Raw genomic sequence first — 10,904 nt, forward strand, 5'->3', positions numbered from 1 at the left:
CTTAGTACCATCAAGGGAGGCACACAGTCCTTTTGTGAAGCAGCACCTCTTGCTTCTGGGGGCTTCGTGCCATCTTGGATTGATCTTCAATTGCAGATGTGACAGAGAATGGATTGACTCTAGTTGGTTGGTGTTGAAGACTTTTGCCTGGAAATCGATTGTCTTTTACAAGGATGTATAGATTGGAATTATGTCAAAACACAGAAAGATGGCAGTAAGCAAACACAAATGCAATACAGTCAGCAAACACGCTTGAATACTCTCTAGAGCTCATCATTTTTAAACTTACCTCACTCCACTGACCTGTGCTAAGAGCTGTCTGCAGAACTGTACAACACAGGCCAGGGTCAGCCAGGTGGGGAGGTGGACACATCTTGTTTTCATTAGCCAAAACTATTAGGTCTTTATTCTATAGTTTCCTCAAGTGACTGAACAATATTTGGTTTTGAGATTTATTTCCATTCCTCTATCAAGAATTAAATAATTTATAAATGTTTCTTAAAATAAATAAATAAATAAATAACATCTGTGGTGGAAGCTACATTCCACCTAGGTCCTTTTTTTTTTTTTAAGATTTTATTTATTTGACAGAGAGACACAGCAAGAGAGGGAGCACAAGCAGGGGGAGTGTCAGGCAGAGGGAGAAGCAGGCTTCCCACCGAGCAGGGAGCCTCATGTGGGGCTCAATCCCAGGACCCAGGGATCATGACCTAAGCCAAGGGCAGCACTTAATGACTGAGCCACCCAGGAACCCCCCCACACACACCCTTTTTTTTAACAACCGTCAACCCAGGCAAAAGAAATTCAACATTCTAGTTGAGGATGTAGAAATGAGGCTTGTCAGGGCTGCCTCTAGGACATATGTGATCACCCACTTTGGCCTGCCTCCCCATGCCACTTAGTCTTCCTGGCCTCAGTCTCAATCTGCCCAGTGGTAGTGCCCTTCTGGTTGTTTTTAAGGCTTCTTCCAGCCACTGGTTCCCTAGGGTGGAAACCAAGGTGGTTCCTATTTCCAATCCTCACCTCTAAATCCACACTCCCATATTCCCCTACAGTGTGAAAACACACACCCAGTTCTGCCACCCCTATAGCGAGTCTCTGACCAGATTTGGGAGAAAGGAATGGGAGAGGAACCAGTCAGGCCCATCTTAAATTCCAGTGGAGTGCAAATCCTGACAATTTCTCAGTGGCATACCTGTGCAGGAGAACCTGAGAAGTCTCCCACATTTTGAATCAGAATAGAACTCCATCTCCCTGCACCAGGCAGCTCTAGTGGAAATCTGAACATGCCCAGGTCAAGGAAGCTGGGGTAGGAAGGAGAGATGTGCAAGGACACATATGAAGGCTAGAAAAGCAGGACTTTGGGACACCCCTTGACAATGTCCAGTTCAAAACAACTGTTCTTATCAATGTCGGAAGAATTATTAAAACAGTCATGTTCCTGAAGGAGAACCACAAAACGGAAGTGTGAGATTCTTGAGAATGTGACCAAAGGAAGCCAAAATCTGAAAGACAATTTCTTTATTCTTGCTTTCAGAATAGATTCATTCATTCTTTTCCTTATTTTCTGCCCAGGAAATATTTATGGAGCACCTCCTAAGCCTCCAAAACCATGCTTCATGTGGGTTATAGTGATTTACTTTAAATTGCTTCAGTATGATTAGTGTGCAGGTGTGTGAGTGCCAGCTGATTTCAGCTTGAATCCGGCCACGTGCTCTCAAGAATATACACTCTGGGAGCAGTTGATTAGCTGCCCAGCCTGGACACAGCAAAGAGGCAGCTTCCTCTGCCTTCTGCCACACAGATCCGGTTGACATAGAGGATTTGCTCTTTGGCAGGCTATCAAAAATGGATATTCTTTGCTGACACTAGTGACTCATGAATTATCATGGTGAATGAGAGAAATGGGCTCTTAACCACTGAAAACGTCAAGATAGGAGAAATGGTTAAAGGCTTAGACATTCAGTTTGAGATGATGAAAAAGTTCTGGAGATGGACTGGTTGTCCAGAAATGTGAATGCATTTAATGCTACTGAACTTAAAAAATGTTAAAATGGGGGGTGGGATGCTAGGTGGCTCAGTCAGTTGAGCATCCAACTCTTGGTCTTGGCTCAGGTCATGATCTCAGGGCTCCATGTTTAACAGAGTCTGCTCCAGATTCTCTCTCTCTTCCTCTCCCTTTACCCCTCCCCCGCTCGTGCTCTCTTTCTCTCTAAAAATAAATAAATAAATAAAATCTTTAAGAAAATGGTTGAAATGGTAAATTTTATGTTCTGTATATGTTATTTCAATTTTTAAAAACTTTAAGGTGGAGCACCTGGCTGGCTCAGTTGGCAGAACATGTGACTCTTAATCTCAGGGTCATGAGTTCAAGCTCCACATTGGGCCTGGAGCCTACTTAATTAAAAAATAAAAATAAAAATAAAATAATTAAAAATTTATTAAAAATTTTAAGGTGTAGACACTGCCCATCCTTGCATGAATAGGGACAAACAACAGTGACACTGCTGACCAAAATGTCCCCTGAGACCTGGTCCCTGCTGGGGCTGTGCCTCACCATTGCTTTAGGAGGATTTCTGATTGCTGAGTGCCAACTAGAGGGTTCCAAATTAGGCCTCTAGAGCACAGGTCTGCAAACCCTTATAGTCAAGGGCCAGAGGGATAAATATCCTAGTCTTTGTGGGCCATGAACTGTCTATTGAAACTGCTCCCCTCCGTCATTCTAATAGGAAAGCAGTCACAGGCTATACCTACCTGAATGAGCGTGGCTGTGTTCCAACAAAAATTCATCTACAAAAATCTGACCTAGAGCTTCATGTGCTGTCCCATGCTCTCCATCATTGGATTATTGTGTCTCCCTTGAGTGTCTTTTCATGCAAGGTGAGGTGGGAGCACTTCTACTTCCTTTGCCAAAGCCACATGTATTTGCTGTCTGTGGGGAGGCCCTCAGGGTAAGGCCTCCTTCCCTCCTGGCCCAAAAGTGCGGTGGCTGGGTTGTCAGACCTCTCACACCTCAGACAATCTGGGCGGTCTGGTCACCTGCCTCAGAGAGCCCTGGAGTTGTAGGGAGCCCGCTGGCCAGCACCTTTTCACAAACAAAGACTCCGCCTGGAGCGTGGGGTACAATAGAGAATATAAACAAAAGATTTAAAAAACTGCTCAAGGCATTATAAAATAAGAACTCTGACAGGGCAACAAAGAAAAGCCATTTGAGGCTGGAAAACAACAACAAAAAAAAACCCTACAGATTAGCCCCTCAGTGCAGAAAAGATGGGTCTGGCCCATTCAACCAGCACTAAGAACAGTGGGCAAGCTCCCAAAGCGGAGACTTTAGGAAGGAACTGGATTTTCAACTACAAAACCGCAGCTTCCCTGAGGGACATCTGGATTGCAAGGTTCATTCGTTTTACCAGACTTGCAGAAGACCGACTAAATCTGCAGGACAATTCAATTGACTTCTGCCACTGATTTTCACAGGTCTATGGCAGAGGGAGGGAAGTCGAGGGTTGTTACGGGCGGTGCTTATACTGAGCCGCTGCCAAACTCAAACCAGATTTCAGCGGCACCTGGGGGGCTCAGCTGGTTAAGCATCTGCCTTCAGCTCGGGTCATGATCTCAGGGTCCTGGGGTTGAGTACTGCATCGTTCTCCTTGGTCAATGGGGAGTCTGCTTCTCCCTCTCCCTCTGTTCTCCTCAAGTTGTGCTCTCTCTCTCTCTTAAATAAATAAATAAAATCTTTTTTAAAAAGTAAAAAACAGATTTCAGACTATATATTCTTCCTTCCCCCAGCATCCTTTTCTCCCCTCCACTGGATCTGCTTACAAACCAATCAGCATGCACCCTGAATGACTGCATGGTGTGTAGGGACAAGTTCCAGTTTAAAACACAGAGGGAACAATCTTCAAACATGAACTACACAGTTGACTCGATTTCCTCAAGTATAAAATTTCTTCTTGGGGAGGGGGGTGGGAGGGATGCAGTAACAGGGTGATGGACATGAAGGAGGGCAAGTGATGTAAGGAGCACTGGGTATTATATAAGACTGACGAATCACTGAACTCTACCTCGGAAACTAAGAATACACTATATGTTAATTAATTGAATTTAAATTTTAAAAAATCTTTCTTTACAATGTTACCATAAGAAGTAAATAGCTTATTTGTTAAATAACATGGGGGTTTTTTTTCCTGTCATTTTCTTGAGCTCTTACTATATGAAAGACTCTATAGAGTTGTTGTTGTTCCTAATTAATTGATTTATTTATTGAATACAATTGAAGTACAGTTGTCGTACAGTATCATATTAGTTTTAGATGTACAGCATAGTGGTTCAACGATTCTATACATTATGCAATGCTCACTATGGTAAGTGTAGTTACCATCTGTCACCATACAAAGTTATGATGCTATTACAGACTATATTCCCTATGCTGTACTTTTCCTCCCATGACTTACTCTATTTCATAACTGGGAAGTTTGTACCTTTATTGTTGTTTTAATGTATTTGCCACTTTAAGTCACAATTATCTCTGTATTACAGACAAGAAAACTGAGGCTTAAGAGAGTTTAACTGAAATAAAATTGTAAAAGTTTTGGCACATAGTAGGCATTGAATAAATGTCAACTACTACTGCTTCCAGAAAAAGCCTAATTTCAAATATGTTGTGTTCTTCCCTCTCAAAGAGATGATATGCTGAGGGTGGTGGAAGGTACTGCTTCAGGCCAGACACGTGTCACGGCATTTCTCTCCACATGTTTAAGTCTTCTTTTCCTTCCACCAGAAAAGTTGTATTCATTCTTCACACAAACTGAGGCACCTGTTAGCTTTATTCTGAGCTGTTTGATGAGTTTGTGGCCATTTTTTAAAAAATTTTATTTGTTTATTTGAGAGAGAGAGAGAGAGAGATAGCAGTGCTACCTCAAGGGGGAGGGTGGGGAGTAGAGGGAGAAGCAGGCTCCTGGCTGAGCAGGGTACCTGACGCAAGTCTCGATTCCAGGACCCCGGGATCTAGACCTGAGCTGAAAGCAGACGCTTAACTAACTGAGCCCCCCAGGGCCCCGAGTTTGCAGCTATTATTAATGGAAGTTTCAGTGATGCTTTCTATTGGCCATTGTTGCTATAGAACAAAGATAGAATGTGGATCTGGAGTCCACCTGTCTTATGGAACTCTTACTAGTTCTGTTGGTCTCATAACGGAGATCTTTAAAAAACAAAACAATCCTTGCATGTCATTTCTTTCCCTCATCTTATTGTATTGTCCAGAAACTCCAGAACAAATATTAAATTGTAGCTCTGACAGTGGGCATCCTTTTTGTTTTCCTGTCTTTACCTTAATAATTCTTTGGCAGATGCCCTTTGTCCAGGTCACTCAGGTCTCCTGACTTTGTTGCTGTTTGCTGTTTGTTTCCACCAGGAGTGCATGTTGAATTTTGTCAATTGCTTTTTCAGCACCTGTTGACAGGATCAGGACTTTTTTCTTTAAACCCCGTTAACTAGATTCCTTTGCATTGCCTCAGCCTTGTGCACTCAGCTTGGCCATAGCTTATTATTTTATTAACCCATTGCTTGGTTGGATTTATTGTTGGTGGTTTTTTTTTTTTAGAAATTTACTAATTAGGTGCATAAATAAGATATTCCTACTGGTTTGTTTTTGCTCACCCCCCCCTTCTCTGTCTTTATTAGCAGGATATGTTAACCTTCTAGAAATATTTTATAAGCATCCCACTTTCTCTATGCACTGAATACTGTATGTAACATGGGGATATCTACATTTCTGAAGATTAGGTAAATCTTTGGATAAAACTGTACAGTCTCCAACTTTTTGGTGGGCTGATTGTGGATCACAATTTCAAGGTTGGTTTTTTGTTTTGTTTTGTTTTGTTTTTATTTTTTGCCTTTTTATGAGGGTTTTACATTTCCCAGGTGATCACCCACCTCATCCAGGATTTCAAATGTATATAACATAAAATGTAACATAAAATTCCACATAGTATGTTTGCTAGGACTGGCATAACTACTACAAACTCGGTGCCTTAAACAACAGAAATTTACTCTCTCACAATTCTGGAGACTAGAGTCCAAAATCAAGGTGTTCCTTGGAACCCCTTAGAACTTCTCTAAGGAGTTCCTTCCCAACCCTTCCAAATTCCTCTGATATCTGGTCAAGATCTGCAGATCTGGCATTGGGGAGGTGGCTGCCTTATTTGGGATCAAGACAAACACCTACTGCTCCTTGTGTTTCCCGCAGGACCCCACCTATGGCTATAGAAGAGCCCTGAAGAAAGCCTGAGGAAGAATCGGTTCTACTTCTCTATCTGGCCCCCAGTGCTTGCAGGTAATCCTTTGGGTTCCTTGGCTCATACACACATCACTGCCATCTCCCTGTCCATTTTTTACATGGTGTTGTGGGTAGGAGGAAGGCCAAGTTTCTTTTTTTAAAGGTACCTTTGAGAGCTGCTTAGTGTGGATTTGAATATGTAAAGCACTTGTTATTTTGCAAAGTTTTTGTTTGTTTTTAAAGATTTATTTATTTATTTATTTTGGGGCGGGGGAGGGGCAGGGGGAGGGAGGGGGAATCTCCAGCAGACTCTCCAGCTGAGTGAGCTTGACTAGGGCTTGAGATCATGACTCAGGCTGAAAACAAGAGTTGTATGGCCCATCACCCACCCAGGAGCCTCTCATTTGCAAAGTTTTTAAATTGCAATTCTGATGTCTTCCTTAACCCAGGAATAATTTTGTTAAATTTATCTTATATTTAATTTTATATTGTTAAATTTCCCAACACCTTGGTTTTTCTTTCTGTCTCCTCATTTGCTTTTATTGCTCATTTCTAACTTTACTACACTCGTTTATTGATTGTGGCCTGTGTGATTTCCACTTTGGGGGTAAAAAGAGTTCCATATCTGTCTGTCAGACCAAGCACGTTAATTATGATAGTCTAGACATCTGTAGTCTTGCTTGTTTAACTAATTTACCCAGTAAGAAATATGTCGGTAATGGAGCAAAAGTGTAACTATGTAAAATAAGTCAGAAAAAGACAAATACCATATGATTTTGCTCATATGTGGAATTTTAAAAACAAAACAAAGGAAACAATGGAAAAAAACAGAAACAAACAAAAACAAGGACTCTTAACCATAGACAACAGATAGTTACTGAAGGGGAGGGGAAGGGGACAAATAGGTAAAGGGAATTAAGAGTACTCTTATAATGAGCACTCCGTATTGTATAGAATTGTTGAATCAGTATTTGGACACCTGAAATTAATATGACTCTGTATGTTAACTAACCGGAAATAAGAGAAAGAAAGAGAGAGAGAGAGAGAAAGGAAGAAAGAAAACAAAAAGAGAAAAGAAAGAGATAGCAGTTGAATACAGTAACAATAACTACAAAAGAAATATAAAAAAATAGAAGATTGCCTTCAAAATAACATCAAAACCTACAGATATTAGGGTTCTACTTAACAAAATATGGATGAGGAGAGTATAAAGTTTCAACTTCCCTCAAATTCATCTATAAACTCAATGTGATTATAGCCAAAACTCTAACACATTTTAAAGGGATTCGACATAGTTCTAAAAATTTACTTGGAAAATTAGAGGGCCGGGCGTAGCTAGGACAGTTCTGAAGATGAGCATCAAACAGAGATTTGTCATATCAGATATAACTTCCTAAATAAAAAAAAAGAAAGAAAAGAAAGATTAATAATAAAAAAAAAAAGAAAAGAGGGGCGCCTGGGTGGCTCAGTGGGTTAAGCCGCTGCCTTCGGCTCAGGTCATGATCTCAGGGTCCTGGGATCGAGCTCCGCATCGGGCTCTCTGCTCAGCGGGGAGCCTGCTTCCTCCTCTCTCTCTGCCTGCCTCTCTGCCTGCTTGTGATCTCTCTCTGTCAAATAAATAAATAAAATCTTTAAAAAAAAAAAGAAAGAAAGAAAGATACTGGTTTCTCAAAATAATTAGGGTTTGTCCATTTTCTTCATATTCTTACTTATTTTAGCTTTTTATTTCCAAATTCATGTGACTAGGCATATATAGATCCATGACATTAAACATATTCCTGATCAATTGTGCCTTATATCAGCATTATAGGAGGCCTGATGGCCCACAGGACCTAAGCACTAACTGTAAACAGGTGTGTGGGTCCATGGTCAGCTCTGTCACCAACACTGTGCTGGAGGCCATTCCATCACCTCTGTAGGCATCAGTACCTCATTTATGAAATGGAGATCATGGGCACTGTCACTACCTGGTGGGCGGTGGGGCAGCTAGTTTCTGGCTTGTGGTAAATTCTCAAAGAACCGTTTTCTAACGGTTCTAATGGTAACAATGACAATGATGACCCACAACCTAAGAAAGGTCCCTACATTTTCTAATGGTTAAAAAAAAATTGAGTAATATTTTGTGATGCATGAAAATTCTATGAAACCAAAATTTCAGTGTCCATAAACAAAGTTGTACTAGAACAGCCAGCCGCTCAGCCTCTTAGGCATTGCCTATGGCTACTTTCGCACTATCATGCAGAATGGAGTACAAGAGAGAGTACTTAACCCCCAAAGCCTAAAATATTTACTCTCTGGCCCTTTATGAAAGAAGCTTGCCAACCTCTGCTTCAGGCCATTCACCCTACCCCACAAATCTTTAAGACTTTATGATCATATTACCCTTCTCCTTACTAGTGAAGGAGTATGATCTGGTTCCATGCTACTACTTTGCCCTCCTTTACCCCTTTCTTTTCAATCCTATAAGTCACATGATATAACAACACAAAATTTTTCATCATGTCCAGAAAATAGTCAGTCACATTTATCAGTCTTTGTTTAATAATAGTCCCTTCCACCTAGAATTCTCTTCTTCCTTCTGAATATGAAAATGTCTATTCAAGAACCCAATTTGCTTTTATTTTACATACAATAAAGTGAACAGATTTAACTATACAGATTGATGAGGTTTGCAGATATACACAGTGTGTAACCAACACCCAAATTAAGACATGGATCATTCCTCACCAATGCAGAAAGTTCCCTCTGTAACCACTCTTCTGATAACAATCTCTTTTGATTAGTTTTTTTTTATCTCTTCTTAAACTTTCCATAAATGAAATCAGACAATATGTACTATTTTTGTATCTGGCTTCTTTAGCTCAGCATAATATTTATGAGACTCACCTGTGTTGTGTTTATCACTTTGCCCTGCTGTCTAGTATTCCACTGTATGAGTAAACTACTATTTGTTTATTCCATTCTTGTTAATGGCCACTTGGGTTGTTTCTGTCTTGAGGCTATTATTAATGAAATGTCTATGAACATTTTTCTACAAGTCTTTTTGTGGACATAGTCTTTGTAGTTCTTAGGAATGGCTGGGTCCTCAGCTCTGTGTTTGTTTAACCTTGTAAAGAACTGCCAAGTAGGGGAGCCTGGGTGGCTCAGTGCGTTAAAGTCTCTGCCTTGGGCTCGGGTCATGATCCCAGGGTCCTGCGATCAAGCCCTGCGTCAGGCTCTCTGCTCAGCAGGGAGCCTGCTTCCTCCTCTCTCTGCCCGTCTCTCTGCCTACTTGTGATCTCTGTCAAATGAATAAATAAAAATCTTTAAAAAAAAAAAAAAGAACTGCCAAGTGGTTTTCCATGGTAGCACACCATCTTACAGCCTCTCCAGCAATGTAGGAGAGGTCTGGTTGCTTTACATCCTTATCAATATTTGGTATTTTCACTCTTAATAAGTGTAAGATATATCTCATTGTGGTTTTTTTATTTGCATTTCCCTGATGACTAATGATGTTTGGCACCTTTTCCTGAGCCTACTGGCTATGTGTATATATTTTTGTGTGACATATTCGTTCAAGTCTTTTGCCCATTTTTCAATTGGGTCATTTGTCATATTGTTGATCTATAAGGTTACATATTCTAAATCAAGTCCTGCAAGTATTTTCCCTGCAAAATTTTTCTCAGATGCAGTTTCTCTTTACATTTTCTTAGCAATGTCTTTTGATGAGCAGAAGATTTTAGAACTTATTATTCTTTTCCATTGATCGATTTGTTCTATTTACACCCATGCTATACTGTCTTAATTGCTATAGCTTTACATCTTTTGTTCTTTTTTTCAAGACTATCATAAATCATTTGCATTTTCATAAACATTTTTACAATCATCTTATCAACATCTAAAAAGAAGATAAATTAAATTAAAAGAAGCTCCCGCCAACGTGCTATTCTGATGGCAGAGTGGAGGATTACCCTGTGCCCCACAAAATGGAGCTTGAGGCTATGAGCAGATCCACCAGCCCAGGAAAGCCAGCTGTCTTCCCACATCTGACCACGGTGCAGTTGGCCACTGGCATGTGCTTCACCACCTGGTCCTTTGTTTATGAGGTTACCTCCACCAGGTACACCTGGGATTTCTACAAAAACCACCTGATCTTGGTGACCTTGTTCTTCTTGGGCTTTGGAGCCCTCTTCCTGCCGCTCTGGATTGGCATTTATAGATGAGGCGCCAACAGTTCCAAATGGGTGGCTTCACCGAACCCCTGCTTTCTTAAATGACTCTTTTTAGAGAGTCTATTTATTTATTTGAGATAGAGAGAACACAAGCTGGGGAGAGGGAACGGCAGACTCCCTGCCAAGCAAGGAGTTTGACACAGGGCTCTATCCCAGGACCCTGAGATCATGACCTGAGTGGAAGGCAGATGCTTAACTGACTGAGCCACCCAGGCAACTCTTAAATTAATTTTGTAACTGTTGTTGGAGATGTCGCACCTGCTGCTCACAGTAAAGGCAGATGTGTGACTGTGAAAAAATTAAAACTAACACTAAAATATAAGAAAACTAAAGATCCTGGTGGATTTTGGTTAGATTTCACTGAATTGATAAATCAATTTGGAGATAATTGATATCTTTTTTAAGAAAATTGAGTC

General features: G+C 40.7%; 1 protein-coding gene across 1 annotated transcript; it reads left to right on the forward strand.

Annotated features, from left to right (window-relative positions):
• The first annotated feature begins 10,242 nt into the window (after positions 1-10,242).
• On the forward strand, positions 10,243-10,479 carry LOC125097289 (transmembrane protein 258-like). Its single transcript, XM_047724886.1, has one exon. The coding sequence runs from the start codon at positions 10,243-10,245 to the stop codon at positions 10,477-10,479; it is 237 nt and encodes a 78-aa protein (XP_047580842.1).
• Positions 10,480-10,904: the final 425 nt, after the last annotated feature.

The sequence above is a fragment of the Lutra lutra genome, chromosome 4 (genome assembly GCF_902655055.1).
Source record: "Lutra lutra chromosome 4, mLutLut1.2, whole genome shotgun sequence".
Lineage (NCBI taxonomy): Eukaryota > Metazoa > Chordata > Mammalia > Carnivora > Mustelidae > Lutra > Lutra lutra.